The sequence below is a fragment of the Osmerus mordax genome, chromosome 14 (genome assembly GCF_038355195.1).
Source record: "Osmerus mordax isolate fOsmMor3 chromosome 14, fOsmMor3.pri, whole genome shotgun sequence".
NCBI lineage: Eukaryota > Metazoa > Chordata > Actinopteri > Osmeriformes > Osmeridae > Osmerus > Osmerus mordax.
This window is the reverse complement of record NC_090063.1, coordinates 10031966-10048122: the sequence shown is the minus strand read 5'-3', so window position 1 is coordinate 10048122 and position 16157 is coordinate 10031966. Positions and strand designations below refer to the sequence as shown.

Sequence of the window (16157 nt, the reverse complement as noted above, 5' to 3'; positions counted from 1 at the left end):
ATTGCAAATATTTGAAATGTTCCATAAAGATTGTGTCCCCCTGGTAATGTCCATGTTCTGTTTAAAATAAATAAATAAATAGAAACCAAAGGCACTCATTTCATCTTTGATGCTTGGTCTATAATAATAAGTCTATGTGGTCAGAATAGCCACAAGAGCATGCTGCTTTGCATGCTGCAAAATGCAACCTAATGCAGTGCCACATCCTGTTATTTTTGCCATACTACATACTTCTGGCAATACCATTAAGTATGGTACCATTGGTATTGGGACGCACCCTTCCCTGTCCTAAAATCCCACAATGCCTTGCGTTGCTCACGATACACATGTGACTTAACTCCTGACTCAGTACGTGTGTGCTGGTTTTGCAGTGTGAACTTGAAGGTAAGTTCTATAAATTCGTAATTTTTTATCATTTAAATAAATATTGCCGTAGATTACAAATCGAACAGTTGTCCGCAAGGTCAAGGAACAGAGCGCGCGTGCATGTAAGCGTGTAGTGGTGCCACCTGAGTTCCTAAACAACCAACCACTGCTGCAAATAAAAAATGGGCAAACTCTATTAAGTGATAGACAATATATAATAATCGTAGACTATGCACAAATATAGTTTAAGTTTAAGTGCACTTTAAATAAGCAGGTTGTAGTCAATGATAATTACAATAGGTAAATATATTGGGTTGATTTGTCAGACATCTCAAGTTTCCCGGAAGTTCCGGGAGTCTCCCCCATTTACGGTGCGTGTCCACTACAGCGGAGCGGAGCGGAGGCTTCCAATTCATTTTCAATGAAATCGGGCGTTGACGCTTGCGTATGGCATTGTGGGAAGGCGAACGGAGCGGAGTGTCAGAGAATGTCTAATATAGAGAGAACTGCCCATAGATATATAAATATCTATGGAACTGCCACTCTCGGGAAACTTCCGGGTTCTGAACTGGTTGCAGTTCCACTCTAGTTCCATCTGAGGGCGCTAACGGTCAAGTGCAGAATGAATGGAGTTCTATGGCGCTTATACCCCTCAAAATCCACTTTTCTCAGGATATAATTTTTTGTCTAGTAATTTGAATTCTGAATTCGAAAGGGGAGGCAAAAAACTACACACCGCTGGGTGATAGATTTTTTTAAAGTCGCCTTTCTGTTCTAAAAAGCCTTTTAAAACGTCATTGACGTCATACACATTGTACGGCCTGAGATACTGCTTGACGGCAAGTGCTTACTTCCACTTTTCTCTCGAGGCATCGACAACACATCTGACAGGTTCTCCCTGTCAATATACATGCTAGAAAGAGTTTTGGTTTGCTAAAGTTGTTGCTAATGTTGCTAATGCTCTGACATTCTGGTTCTGCTTCGGATGCCATCAAGCGGGATCTCTGGTCGTAGTCAGTCCTTCACTAACCAATCAGCATTCGTTAGCAGAATGCTAGCGTGTTATGGGCAACAACGACTTACCTTGAAAGAAATAGAAAGGACATAAGTACTCGTTCATTCAACTTTCGACCTGTAATCCATGTTGAACATGTAAAAACTACAATCAAATCTGAGATTTCTCAACGACAATCAGGTGAAATAGACAAATTTAGCCGTTTAGCTCCATAGACTCCCATTCATTCTGCACTCGACCGCGATCACTCCCAGGGGAACTCTTGTGGAACTGCAACAAAATTCGGTACAATTGGGCTTAATAGGGAGTGGCCAGGCTCTCCTTAAACAGGCTCTGGGAGCGTTGCAAGTTGGATTTTCTCAACTTTATGTAAATGAGAAGCGTGAAAACGCTAGCGTTGGCCAATCGGATTGGTTTCTTGTTTCTTGTAACGTAGCAACTGTTTCTCATGGTAAACATTTGAATCGACTGATTCATACTGTATCGGGTGACATTTCTAGGTTTTACAATTTCAAGATGGAGGAGAAACTTATCGTATGTGTCTGCACACCCAGTTCTGTTCAGAACAAATTTACCTAATGCGACAAGCCTGAATTTTAAGATTACATTAAACTAATAATGCATGGTGCAGGGTTGCCGACGTTGTCAGTGTCCCTAGTATGTTTTTATACTTTTAAATTCAGTCTCGTCACATTACGTGACTGTTCTGTGCCACTGCTACTAGTAGCTTGCTAGCCCAGCCTACAAATGACTGGTTGAGTGACCGGTAGCGTAACATGTAATGTACTGTAATCTTGCACTAGTAAAAATCAGTATTAATGTTGTGTAAAAGTGGTATTTTGATTGACATTGGCCGGGTTTCCCAGATTCGTTAAGAAGCTAAGTACATGAACCCAAGTCTGCACGCTTGGCCATGACTACAACAGTGACCTTAGATAACTACAACTCTGTATTAACTTGTCTAACACGCCCCCTAGCGTGGTATACTGTGGGAAGGCGAGCGGTGCAGAGCGTTAAAAAACGCTGGAGTGGACACGCACCGTTATATTTAGAGCGAGCGAGAGACTGTCCAATTGTCATTTCTGGTAGAGACGGGTGCATTATTTGCATAGTGCACACAGTGGCCTGTCTTTTGAATGATTAATCTATGACCAGCCACCACAGTCTGTATCTTGGCACAGTCACCGGCCATGAGATTTCACGCATTTCTATATTTGACCAAGGAAGCATTGTTGGAGTTTGAGAATAGCCAATGTTATAATGTCAATCAATTATGGCAGTTTCAGTTAATGGAATAGCTAGAACAGCAATGTTGTAAAACGGAGCATTCTCTCCTCACTGCACTCCTGCTATTGTGTTTTAAGTATTAAAATGTTAAAATGAGTAATTCTCAGTTTTATTTTTGCTATCGAAGGCTGAACCATGGGTCGTCTCGATGGGAAAGTGATCGTACTTTCTGCTGCAGCTCAGGGGATCGGACAAGCTGCAGCAATAGTAATATTACTCCACACCCATACTTCACCTTAGTGATTGAGCTTGATTGAGTCACTAGGTGAGAGTGAATGTGTGAGTGACTAATCAGTAAAATATTAACCTCTTCAAGAAATGTATTGGTTGGGCCTAAGATTCAAGATTCACTTTATGGTCCCACAAACTGGAACACCCGGCTTGCCTTCACCCCAAAACACCTGGGCCTACATATTTGTAAAGAAATGAAAAGCCCATGTTTATGACATTCAACAAGCAATTATATTTTCTCCCATTGTAGGCTTTTGCCAAAGAGGGGGCTCAGGTCACAGCGACTGATATTAATGGAGAGAAACTGAGGGAGCTTGATGGATATCCAGGTACATTCTGGATTTTGTGTTTACTAGTACCATCTACTTAGCCTAGTCCTAACCAGACTCTCGTACTAGTGATGGGAAGTTCGGATCATTTTACTGACTCGGTTCTTTGAATGTCGTTCAGTAAAATGAACAAATCTTTTTTCGAGTCATTCGTTCATTTCAAAGGGGGGCATATTTAAGCCAATTCCCTGGCTTAAATATGTCCACTGCAAACATTTATCATATTCTCATGTAGGCCTGCATGTAAACCAGAAGATACTATTTTAAAAGAAATTCCTGGATTAAAATAATGCATCATGACAATTTGTATGATTCAAAATGGTCATTTCACACTAGCATCTAATTATCATGGCAAACAATTACACTGCACTTAACTGTAAATAAAGTACATAAAAGTCAAAATAACAAAACCTGTAATTATTACTTGTGAACGAATATCATTCAAGCCTACAAGTATTTTTTGTTGTTCGTTGAAGTAGTCAATTATTTTAAATACAATTACAATTCATTATTTCATAATCATTTCATTTTTATAGGCTATATTAATCTATTAAAAATAGAGTCAGCTCTTCAGATATGCGAGCCAGCTCCCGACGTTCACCTACAAGAGCCGGCTCTCCATCACTAGCTGGAAAATCAAACGAACCCCGTGGGGATCAAAGATTGTTCTTGCTCCGGCTTTAACCTCTGGATATTCGGCAGCGTTGCCACAACGGACCGAATGGCTTCGCTCGCATCTTTCTCCGCCGCCATTACGGAACTACAACACAAACTAGCGCACAACATCAACTTCATCGTTGTCAGCCACTCCCTCTGTTCGCTGATTGGACAGGTAGAAAGTTAACCGGAGACATCTGACTTACGTACCGCAACATCAAAATTGAGCGGAAGTACGTAGGAGGGCAGAGCCAGGCTACCATCTACTGGCAGTAATTACAAATACAGGCCACAATCTTCAGGATTTCTCCTCTTTAACAACTGAACAACACATGGGCAAAATAGTTGATTCAGTATAGTTACAATCTCCACTGAAACATCACTGAATGCCGTTAGTACCTTTTACACACATATTTTTTCTTTGCCACATACACATTCTCTTAGTGCAATCACATTTCACTTTCAGTGATTGTAATGTGTAAGCAACTGTATTCTAAGTAATACCACTTTAAAATCAGCAAGGATTTGCCCCTTTGAGTCAACTATCACCAGGGGTGCTTTTATATATTGAGTAAATATTCACAAGCAGAAGATGAATGGGGCTGTGGAGTGCTATTCCTTCATCGCATGCTACTCTCCTCACACACACACATACTAATCCTATTAATCTATAGACCCAAATCGCTTCACGTGGCCATTTGTTCCCGCCTTGCAGTACTTGCACTGCTATAAGCAAAGTATTTTTGTTTTCTCTCATGGTTGGTTGGGCCTTGTTTTGTGTCATTGTTTCATCTAGCTCTCCATCTAGATTACCATCTAAATGCAGTCCATCTAGCTCTGTGTTAGAATGGTGGTTGGCTGCAAGAGGTCAAGGGGCACCAAATGTAGCAAATAGCTCACATCTGAACATAATTTCTTGTCAACTACCAGTTGGTCTTTTTTGTCAATCAGTAAAATAAGTAGCTGGCATATTATAAATTGTCTGCCATTATCTTCCTTTCTCGTAGGAATCAAGATCAAGGTGGTGGATGTGACAAAGAAAGACCAAGTCGAAGCTCTTGCCAAGGACCACGACCATGTCGATGTTCTGTTTAATGTTGCCGGGTAGATGATTTAGACCCTATAAGTCAAAGGAGCTCTTCACTCAAAATTGAAGTTTTGTATCAATATATTATGCATTATTATGTATGAAAATAAAAGTTCAACATCTTTCAAGAGCTAGCTATACTTAATGAAAATAATAATAAGACGACAGGCAAGTCGGTGTAGGTAATAATCAATTGTTAATAATTAAATGTCCTCTATATTTACAAACATGTTGCTCTCCTAGGTACGTGCATCACGGCTCCATCTTGAACACAGAGGAGGCAGACTGGGATTTCACTATGGACGTTAATGTTCGCAGCATGTACCTTATGATCAAAGCCTTCCTGCCCAAGGTGACCCCGAATCCTTTTCCCCCTTCTTCCACCACCAGTTTGGGGATTAGAGGAGACATATGTCCCCTCTAACATTCCCTTAATCCTTAGTGTGAAACAGATAACTGCCTGACATGTTGCTGACATGATTCTTTTTTTTGTTCTTTTTTTTTTGTCTGCTTGTATGGATTAGCTGTATTACTTTGAGCCCAGGATACTAACTACCAAATGCTAATCCTGCTTTAACCATAAACTGACCAAGATGCCTAATGGAAGGCGATTCGTTTTTTGTACAAATAAGTAGTCTATTTTTTCCATCTTCCCTTGTGTTGAGTGACTTAGCTGATGCTTATTTGCTTTCTTTTGAATCAATCTGTCGAAAGTATTTCATGTTTAATCGATTAGTCCCTTATAAGTCCCTTATAACGGTTTATAATTTATAATCTAGATGCTGGAAAGGAAGTCTGGGAACATCATAAACATGGCGTCAGTGGCATCCAGTATAAAAGGTTAGCTGTGTTAGGTGTAAAAGTACACCCCCTGATGTTTGATATGCCTTTTACCACAGTCATCAGTTAATGTGCAAACAAGGACAAGGGCCTCAGAAGTCCATGCACACTTAAGCTGATCCTCTAAGCCCTGACAATGTAATTACTTAAATAAAACCCGTGTGTACATGTCAACCTTTTCCCCAGGTGTGGTGAACCGTTGTGTATATAGCACCTCCAAGGCTGCAATTATTGGACTCACTAAATCTGTAGCGGCAGATTTTCTTGAGCAAGGCGTTCGCTGTAACTGTGTCTGTCCTGGTAAGCATTTCACTGTATTTGACTTTGACTCACAGCAAGTATTAATTTAACACTGTAAAAATAATTACAGGTCTACATTTTTCTATTTTACCACCCCATAGCTCCTTGTACACATTTTACTGAGTAATTCACATCACCAGCTATTGTTCATGATGCTCAGCTCACCTCTGTACCCCAAAGGGACTGTTGACACGCCATCTCTGAGAGCGAGAATTCAGGCTCAACCAGATCCAGAACAGGCCTTCAAGGACTTTATGGCAAGACAAAAGACGGGTAGAATGTGCACAGCTGAGGAGGTGGCTCACCTGTGCGTCTACCTGGCCTCAGATGAGGTAAGGAGATGGGAGGGGAAGGGCAAGCCCTGGTATGGCTTGTGCTCATTTTTATAGTAACAAACTGGCTAAAAGCGGTTTGCCAGATTTGAAGTTACCATTGGGTCAGGAAAGCACCGATGCATTCTGTATGTGACCTGGGTCTACTTACTTAGTGAGGCTAAGGCTTTGGCACTAGGAACTAGTGCTGAACTTCAGGTACCCCCCCCCCCCCCCCCCCTTGCTACTGACAATGTGAGTCTCAGTTTCTGAATCATATTACAAAATATAGGCTAAACAAGGTTCGAGGCTGTTGAGAGTATCTGCATGTTGGGTGTATGACTTGTATGTGTTGCAATGCATTAGTAGGTAATGCACAGTTGTGTTTAATGGCTTACTAGTTATGTCAGATTTGACTGTCCATTTTATTTTCCAGTCTGCCTATGTAACTGGGACAGAACACATAATCGATGGAGGATGGAGTCTCTGAAGACCCTGCAGTGGGAACATAACAGCATAACTGTGTACTGTTCAAATCAAAGCCTAGGCCTATTTTTTTTTTGCTCATTGAGCAGTGGGGCCTTAATTTGCAATTAAAGACCATTGTTGCCTCACAATTTCACAACGGTTTTTAATATAGTAATGCATCAAATTAATGTTATTCGCTGTACTTTTGAGCCTGTAATTGTGTATGTATCTGAATTAAATAAAGAAACGTAGAGGTATTTCGGTTTTTCGAGTTATTAAAATGAAGTCAGTGATGAATTGAACTGACTAGCCCACCCCCTCAAAGTACACAGCTCTACGCCTCCCCGTTAGCTGCAACTAGTGCGGCTGTCAGCTAGGCATCGCTAATCCTCTCGTTCCTGTTTGTCTCCATCTGTGAAATCCGTTCGTTGGCATACGGAGGCAGCTAGTTCAAGTGGAAGCATGACAGTTATTGAGATATCGGTGAGTAGTTTTCTTTTTCGTGGAAATAATATAAAAAGGATAACAAGTTGCTCAGTGATTTCTAGTATGATGGATTTCGATATAGTTAGAGCTAGAAAACCTACTAGTAGCTAGAGATAGCTGTACAGTAATTTGGTGTCTGAATTCTTAATGGTTCATACTGTACCAAACAGTTTGTTGTAAAATGGACTAATACAACTATAGCCAATTCACCAATTCATAGTGTGTATTTACGTGTTCTCGAAAGGTAGCCTAGCTTGCTCAAACATGATTTAGTTGTAGGCTACTGTAGCCCTCTTCACTGGTAAATGTCACAGAGGGCTTCAATCACACAGATGCCTACATAACCGCTCCCAAACATCCCTAACTCCCCAAAGAAAAGGAGAAACGTCAGAACAAAAGGAAACCTTGAGAGGACCACATGAGTATTAGCAGCTGAAGTTAGCTAGCTCAACTGCCTGTCAATAGGTGCCATATGGTCTCGCTGTAATGCTACCGTTGATTAGTGTGTGGTCTCTTCAAAAGTGGATTAACCAACGTCTGTTGCTAGGTAGCTCCTGTTCAAAACAATTCTGTTTATGTCCAGTGTCTTTGACTTTCACACTAAATTTCCTGGTAGTGTTCATATTTCACCTGTGCCATGACAGTGCTACGGCTACATTTTTATAATGTAGTTCTGCTAGTGTTAAGGCATGTCTGACTATGAGGGGCCATGTGGACCAAAATTCAAACTCACCTCTTATACACTGCTTTGAACACCTTCATGCCTCTCACAAACACTACTGAAACACTCACATTCACTGCTGAACTCTTTGCAAGTGCAAATGTAGCTTCACACAATGACAACTGTAACTGTCTCATACTCATTAGTGCAAACCTCTCATACATACCACACATGCAAATGAAAATGTAACCTCACATATGATTGAAAATGTATCCACTTACACAACAGAAAATTTAATCTTACACATACAACTGAAATTGTAACCTCTTATCTTGATTAATTGAAATTCTGTATCAAAGCATGGTCTACATAAAAAAAATTTGATTCCCATATTTTTCAAACATTCTAATTATACTTAAATTCTTCAGAAAAAGTGTGAGGTGTAGAAATATGTAGCGTTCACTCTCTACTGATATTGTTTTATGATAGAATTTCCTATGAACAAAACCACCGTAAAAGTATCCATATGAAAATGCAGGTATACGGTATTCGGTCATTACCCAAAGCTTATGACCGTAGGTAAGGTTGGAATGTTGATCAACGGGTAAATCTAAAGCGTCTGTAACAGTTTCACTGTTTTGTCACCCTACATCACCCTCAAGAGGAGGAGAAACACAGGGTTAGTTGAAGAAAACCTGCCAGCGAGCAGGTTAGTTTCACAGAGTATGTTGCCGTAGTAATCTACCTGGCCACCTTGTGGTGTTGTGCTGATCATTTGCTTCCCAGCTCTGTAGCTGACCGCTCCCCAAACTGCCATATTGACACATTGATTCGTAGGCCATTAGCAAAAAAAAAAAAAAAACTATATTCTTGATGCGTCACTGTGTTCAGCCTATGATGAGCACCTATCTGTGTCACCGACCCCTCTCTGGAGGAGGGGTCCCTCACTGAATTGTTTCGTCTTCCCTTGAGTTTTCCTGGAAGTTTTTCCTTGTATTCCTTGAGGGTTTAGGTTGGTTCAGGTGCAGTTCATGGGCATATTTACTTAATGTTTTTTTCCTTTTTCAACAGGTACAGTTGTGAATGAGAGCAAGAGGTTATTCAGAGCTGAAAGACCCGCCCACCAATGGCCAACCCCACCCATCCACCGGGTTTGCAGTGTTACTAGAACGAGGGTAAAATCCTTTTACATGCCATGGAGGAAGCTCAGCCTAAACCACCTACACCCGTGCCCAGCCCGGCACACAGCCGAGTACCCAGCCCCATCTCGGACATACCCGCTGCTCCTGCAGCCAATCATACAGAGGTATTGTCTTTCAAACGCAAACATATTTTTGCTGTAATATCATAACGAAGTCATTATCGCAGTGATATTCCTAATAGAACTGTGAAGAGGTTTTACACATGGTATAACTAATATGCCATGACTATCAGCCAGATAGTTCGAGGTCAGAACACTGTGTAATATAATGTGATCCTTTGACTGTGGAATCCCCAACATTTGGAACCTAATGTGTTAATAGATTCATTTGGGAGAGTTTACAGATTCCTTTCCTTAAATATTCCATAACCCTAGCCAAATGAGGTCAGAAAGAACGGTTGTGTTCCACTATGTAGCATTTTTTTGTCTAAATTCTTTCCTCATCATCTTACTATGACTACGTTCAATGCATTAAAAGAAAGGTAGCCTGTGTTAAGTGTACCAAAAGGGAGTATCGTCCCACAGCGGTGGAACAAAAATACAGGCAACAATGCCACTCTTATAACCTTTTATCAGTGTTTTCTAGAGTCACTCCATTAAGTAGTGTGCTATCAAGATCAGTCAACTCGTATCTCAACTTTACAGAACAAAAAATATTTAATCACTTACAATTAGTTTGTTAATAAAAGCACTCAACAAGTCTACATAATGACTTGAATTATGTTTCCATGTTACGTTTTTATATTTGATCTGTAATGTAACAATATTTACTTAAGTAAAGTTCCCAGTCATCTTGAAGGTTCAAAAAAGAAACAACGACCATCACACGATTCGATTTTGACCCTTGTCCCCGTCCGTCCGCCCCGTCCGTCTAGCAACATCTGAGTGTGAACCAGATCCAGGTGGTGGTCCGGCGTTGTTCCAGCCCTAACGTCACAGAGGAGACCACCTATTTCATCCCTCACAACCCTGTGGTGGACGCCAGCACCAACACCGACCCGCCTGTGGTCTGCTGCCCCCTGCTGTGCAGGATATGCCCCTGCCCGCCCAGAGGCCTGTGGGCCTCACTTGTGACTAAAGGTGGGTGAAAGACACCTGGAGCAAACTAGGGCTTCCACTGCATGGAAACTGCAGTCCCTTTTCAATTATGCTCTGTAAATAAATAAGAACTGAAAAGATTGTGAATTACCTTTGATCTATTTAATTTCTGTATTGCCACATGTGGTTGTACCTTAGTGGCAGTTTGTTACTGTAATCGTGTTACATTGGAGACATTACCATGGGTTCACGGGTTGGTATTTATAATGTGCTAAACAAGGTTAGAGGTGCTGTAATGTAGCTCCAAGTACTCTGTAGTCGTCAAATTGTATCAGTTTTTGACAACTCAACCAATAACTCCTCATTAGTGAAACATTTATAATGCAAGTAGAATACCTGCATGGATTTTCCAGCTGTCGATGCTGTTTCCATGCTTTGACATGATTAAATAATGCTAAGTCATTTAAATATCTGTGGTGGCAGTTTTTTCTATATTTGTGTTTTGCTGTTTAAGCTGACTCATCCTTCGTCCTCCCTTCCTCAGTGCTGTTGGCTGCAGTACTCTTTGCAGCGGTGTGGTCTATCACAGAGAAGGAGTGTCTGCCAGGGGGGAACCTGTTCGGCATCACCGTGCTTTTTATCTGTGCAGTCACCGGGGGAAAACTAGTGGCCCTCGTACGCCTGCCCAAACTGCCACCCTTCCCCCCACTCCTTGGTAAGCTGTATGTGAATATACAGTACATATAACTTCTGGTTTCATAGGGTACAGACAACACACCATTGACAGGACAGTGCTACGGCAACCCTGCTGACATTGTAAAGTATATGGGGCATATAAATTCAACACCCTAGAAATAATATTCAGCACACTCGAATATGAGCCCCTTCTTATCTTGCAGTAAAAACAGCAAGTTATTGAACTGAAACTTGAAAAGGCAAAAGACCCAGGGAGCCTTAACAAAGACTGTATTGAGTCAGACAGTTATATTCCTTTGGATCTGTCTTAGGGGGATTTTAAACCTGCTTTTTATTTACTATTTCATCGTAGGAATGTTTTATCAGCGGTGAGATCATGTTTTCTTTTTCCGTCTCAATGTGAGAATTATTACTTAATTTTTTTAAAGTGTTGTAGAGAACTGATATCTGTGTTACTTTAATGCGTCATACATATTGTTTTAAATATAGTCTTTATTTTGCTTGTGCTCTGCAGGCATGCTGTTGATGGGCTTCCTGTTGCGTAACATCCCTGTGGTGAATGATGCAGTTTACATTGACTTCAGGTGGTCTGCTTCCCTGAGAAACATAGCCCTTGCTGTCATCCTGAGCAGAGCAGGCCTGGGATTGGATGGCTCAGTATGTCAAACAAAGGGGTGGTTTCACTTCCTGCCTCTTTCTCAATTATCAATTGTGTAAATTGTTTCTGTTGGTTTATTCAACTTCCCTGTAATTGTGAGTGTGCATGTGTGTATTCTCAGGCATTGAGGAAGCTGAAAGCAGTTTGCATGCGGTTGGGAGTGGGACCCTGTGTGATTGAGGCCTGCACTGTTGCTGTGGTCTCTCACTTTCTCATGGGCCTACCATGGGTTTGGGGCTTCATCCTGGGGTAAACTCCATACGCCATTCCTCTTTATCTCTCCTTTTGTTCTTTTTCTCGTTACCCAGCTTTTTTTCCCTCTTCTGTTCTTTCAAAACTCCTTTAGTTTCTTCTTGAGAATGATGCCCACACTCATGACAGTTTAGAAGTGAATGACTTGAATGTGGTTATTATTAAATTAACCATATGCCCTCTCATGTCCCCTCTCTCTTTGTTGTCCTCCCCTGACCCCGCAGCTTCGTTCTGGGGGCAGTGTCCCCTGCTGTTATTGTCCCCTCTATGTTGATTCTGCAGAAGGACGGCTACGGCGTTGAGCAGGGCATCCCCACCCTGCTGATGGCTGCTGGCAGCTTTGATGATATCCTAGCCATAACCGGCTTCACCACCTGCCTGGGTGTAGCCTTTGCCACAGGTAGCATGTGTGTATGTGTGCATGTAGAGTTTAGAGGGAAAAACACGAGAGTCGATACTTTCCAACTTAAACCTCAGACTAAAAAATTGGAAAGGTATTTATCTGTGTTGATGTGCACTTCCAGTAGGTGGAACCAGCAGACTGTTATCAGTGACCTCTCCTAGCCTTCTGACATAAATACATTTAACATAGATACATGTTACCATGACCATAACAGACAATATTCTCTTCACTCATAAAACACATATTCACAGTGATAAACATCACATATATGATATGATGTCTTTGTTTTAAATGGTCCAAAAATACAAAAACAAATGTAACAAAAACAAGATTTTACTTAATACTTTAGATCCAGGTTCTTGCAATAAGTGTAAATGAGTACACACAGACCTGCTTTTAAAATAATGTTTGATGTTGACATCTTGTGGTGTATCATGTTGTTTGTTCCCTGTCAAGGTTCCACGTGGTACAACGTGGGGAGAGGGGCACTAGAGGTGGCAGGAGGTCTGCTGGTCGGAGGTCTGCTTGGGGGTCTGATCCGCTATTTCCCCAGCCCAGACCAGGTACAGACTATCACCAGGGATGGAGAATAGGGTCTATATTAGTGATGCACCAAAACAGAAATTCTGGCTACACTTGGCCGAAGACCGAAACCTTTTTAAAATAGTTGTTTTGTATAATTGTATTAATATTATACTTTTTAATCTGCACCGTATCCTCTTGAAATTTCTGCTGAACCAACACTGCAGTTTACAAATTTAATGTCCTTATCAGAAAGTATTTAGTAGAACCAGTTTTGAAAGCAATGGATAAAGAGGCTTGTTCATCACCACAATCTCCATCAGAGCTCATGTCATGTTTTTCAGCATCAGCGTTACTTATGCCGGTGTAACAGCTTATGTTTTTTTTGTGGCAGAAACACGTCGTGATGAAGCGGTCGTTCCTGGTGCTAGGCCTGGCTGTGTTTGCTGTGTTCGGCAGCAATGTAGCAGGCCTCCCTGGCTCTGGAGGCCTGTGTACTCTGGTGCTCTCATTCCTGGCCGGTCTGGGCTGGAGCAAGGCCAAGGTAGGCTTCAAAACACTCATACAAACGCACATTTCTTCACTCACAAGGCATCCAATTATACATTTGCTGTGTGTGAAGAAAGTAATTTTTCTGTTTTATCACTGCTTGAGACAGTGGGGGTCAATGAAGTCAGTGTCTGGTTACATTGGGGGTCTGTTGGATATTGTTGTTTATAATTATGTGCAGTTTACGCAACTCTGGTTTTTCACAGCTTTTGTTAATATAACGTTAGGAACAAATTCTTAAGGTGTGTCTCTGTTTGTGTGTATAGGTCCCTGTGGAGGAAGTAGTGGGCAGGGCCTGGGATGTGTTCCAGCCATTGCTCTTTGGTCTAATAGGGGCAGAGATAAGACTCAGCAAGCTGGATGGTCACACTGTTGGTGAGAAGCATTTTACACTGTCAAGGCAAATCTAAAGTGATAGAAGTTATGATAACTGCAGTAAATTACTGTATTTTTACCTTGTATTTCTTTTGTATACAAATTGTTCATCATGTGAATGCATACAAATACACACATTGTGAATGACTCATCCCTCCTCCCCTCTCTCACGTTGGAGTATGTGTTTGTTGTCCACTTCCTGTCCCTGTGTGTTCAGGCCTGGGCATAGCCTCTCTGGCTATTGCTCTTCTGGTACGCGTGCTCTTCACTTTCGTCTGCGTGCTGTGTTCCGGCTTCAGTTTCAAGGAGAAGCTTTTCATCTCCCTGGCCTGGCTCCCCAAAGCCACCGTACAGGCAAGCCCATGTTAAACTGTCAAGTCCACCTATTACCAGAAAAATGTACTTGACAAATAGGCTATGGAAAAAAACACCAAGACGTTCGGCCAGTTGGTTTTATTATGAATTGGAATAGACCGTAACCCCGGCAACGGTCTCTCCATTTTCCCAGGCAGCAATTGGCTCCACTGCTCTGGACATGGCTCGTACCAAGGATGACCAGCTGCTGCAGAAATACGGCATGGATGTGCTGACCGTGGCGGTGCTCTCCATTCTCCTCACTGCACCCATAGGGGCCCTGATCATCGGCCTCAGTGGGCCACTGCTGCTCCAGAAACCAAGGAATCCTTCCTGGGGTGAGGAACACATATGCATAGACGCATGCACAAAGACACACACACTCGAACATTTACGCCCATTCTTACGTGACACAAAACAATAGTCACCTGTGATACATTTGCTAATGGTATATCTACCCGCCCACCACAGCTTCTAGAATCTAGGCCTACTGTATAGCCACATGGAACAGAGGACCAATATGAAAAACAGATTCCCTTTATCTAATCTCTTTGAATCCCTTTATAGAAAGCGGGGATGTGAGAATTTGCATTGTGCTGTGTGTTGCCTTTGTTTACTGCATCTCATATTGCATGTTTTATTTCAATAGTACACCACTGTACAATGGAATCTTTTTCATCTCTCTAGGCTAAAGGGGAACAGTTAGTTCAGCTTTCTACCTCAATCAATGTATGTTGTGTCATGAAATAGTAGTCCATACGATACAGCAATAATTAAACTTATTTAACTGAGAGCACTGAAATTACTCTTTCCTATCCTTCTTGCCACCCTTGATGTTTAGGCTACAGTTGTCCTTTCTTCCCCGTTTCTTCTGGATCTCTAGGCAAGGTTGGGGAGTGCCACGGCGACACGGAGAGCCCTATCACCTATGAGAGTACCCTCTGACCTCCAGCTGGGCTAGCCCCTGACCCCCTGGCATGCCTGGGTAGTACCTTGTTTCTACCAAGACTTCCTGTATACCGAATACATGAACCAATCATGGAAGCCGAGCTCCGGGTGCCTCCTCCTTCCCCCTCAGTTAGCGGGGGCTTCTCCTCTGAAACATCCGTGACTGTCCTTGGTTCCTTTTTCAAAATATTTTCAGTCAGTCCTGGCTGATAGCCTGAAGGAACAAATGAATCATGTCTTTATTCATAGCCTCTGCATAGTTTTATTCATGCACACAACAAAGCCGATACTTGACATCCAAGCATTGAGCATGAGTGCAGTACTCAGGATACAAGCATATTGCACGTGCAGTATAATGGACAATATTGTTTCAGAGTATATTTACATTATTTTGAAAAAAACATGTAAGCATATGTTTTGAGATGAGGTGTCTATCCCGGGTTTACCAAACCTTTTTATACCTCTATGTTCTTGTGTAAAACCTTTCAATACTTGAAATGTCCACAACTGTAACTCGCTGTACAGTTCTAAATTGTACACCTCATGAATGCTGTCAAGTATGCTTAGTCCTAAGGATTTAAGCACAAAATGTTAAAACATCTGATGTTTTCTGTTGTGTGTGTATTTATTAGTGTGTTGTATTAGCTATAAAAGATAATATGAAGACAAGATGATAAATAGGGGATGGTTTTAGTTGGTTGGAGACATCCTGATTTATATATTTTTTTTAAAGCCATGCTCATGTAGATTAAAGATTGTCATTCGATAGTGAAAATTGGACATTTAGAATACTGTTAAATTTAATCCAAAATTTAAATAAAGGTCAATAGTGTAAAACCAACCATGAAGATATATTTTAGTTTACATTTTAGTGTTTTTATGGCCATGTTATTTTGATAACTTAAAGAATGTATTGTGAATTTAGAGATGTTTTATATATTACCTCTTATTAAAGGGTCCTTCTGTATCTCCAGCAGTAAGATGAGATATATAATTGTTTTCAAATTTGCAATAAATAGCAATCAATCATAAATGTACTGGTGTGTCCCTGTTCATATATGGCACATTAATATGAATGCTTCCATTGTAAACAAAGTAAATTCTAACAGCTTAGTCTCCAGAA

The 16157-nt window shown here is 41.3% G+C and overlaps 2 protein-coding genes across 3 annotated transcripts; both read left to right on the top strand.

The window, feature by feature from the left end:
* Window positions 1-310: 310 nt before the first annotated feature.
* bdh2 (3-hydroxybutyrate dehydrogenase, type 2) lies at window positions 311-7148 on the top strand. Its single transcript, XM_067249904.1, has 9 exons — window positions 311-384; window positions 2796-2875; window positions 3150-3228; window positions 4893-4989; window positions 5216-5324; window positions 5752-5812; window positions 5999-6112; window positions 6293-6444; window positions 6860-7148. The coding sequence occupies exons 2-9, from the start codon at window positions 2804-2806 to the stop codon at window positions 6911-6913; spliced, it is 738 nt and encodes a 245-aa protein (XP_067106005.1). The 5' UTR covers window positions 311-384; window positions 2796-2803; the 3' UTR covers window positions 6914-7148.
* A 169-nt stretch (window positions 7149-7317) lies between these two features.
* si:dkey-162b23.4 (sodium/hydrogen exchanger 9B2) lies at window positions 7318-16067 on the top strand. 2 transcript variants are annotated; one of them, XR_010878229.1, is made up of 13 exons: window positions 7318-7374; window positions 9110-9344; window positions 10115-10319; window positions 10822-10992; window positions 11488-11630; window positions 11753-11880; window positions 12108-12283; window positions 12743-12849; window positions 13203-13352; window positions 13624-13732; window positions 14032-14086; window positions 14241-14424; window positions 14970-16067. XR_010878229.1 is itself a non-coding variant. In XM_067250657.1 (13 exons), the coding sequence occupies exons 2-13, from the start codon at window positions 9234-9236 to the stop codon at window positions 15029-15031; spliced, it is 1683 nt and encodes a 560-aa protein (XP_067106758.1). In that variant the 5' UTR covers window positions 7318-7374; window positions 9110-9233; the 3' UTR covers window positions 15032-16067. The 2 variants fall into 2 exon arrangements, 1 of the variants encoding a protein (XP_067106758.1); XM_067250657.1 differs by having other exon boundaries at window positions 13950-14086.
* Window positions 16068-16157: the final 90 nt, after the last annotated feature.

Coding starts and splice junctions, on each gene's coding strand:
- bdh2 (XM_067249904.1), top strand. CDS start 2,804: ATGGGTCGTCTCGATGGGAAAGTGATCGTACTTTCTGCTGCAGCTCAG. Junction 2,876..3,149: donor TCGGACAAGCTGCAGCAATA/GTAATATTACTC, acceptor CTCCCATTGTAG/GCTTTTGCCAAAGAGGGGGC. Junction 6,445..6,859: donor TCTACCTGGCCTCAGATGAG/GTAAGGAGATGG, acceptor TTTATTTTCCAG/TCTGCCTATGTAACTGGGAC.
- si:dkey-162b23.4 (XM_067250657.1), top strand. CDS start 9,234: ATGGAGGAAGCTCAGCCTAAACCACCTACACCCGTGCCCAGCCCGGCA. Junction 9,345..10,114: donor CTGCAGCCAATCATACAGAG/GTATTGTCTTTC, acceptor CCGTCCGTCTAG/CAACATCTGAGTGTGAACCA. Junction 13,353..13,623: donor TGGGCTGGAGCAAGGCCAAG/GTAGGCTTCAAA, acceptor TTGTGTGTATAG/GTCCCTGTGGAGGAAGTAGT.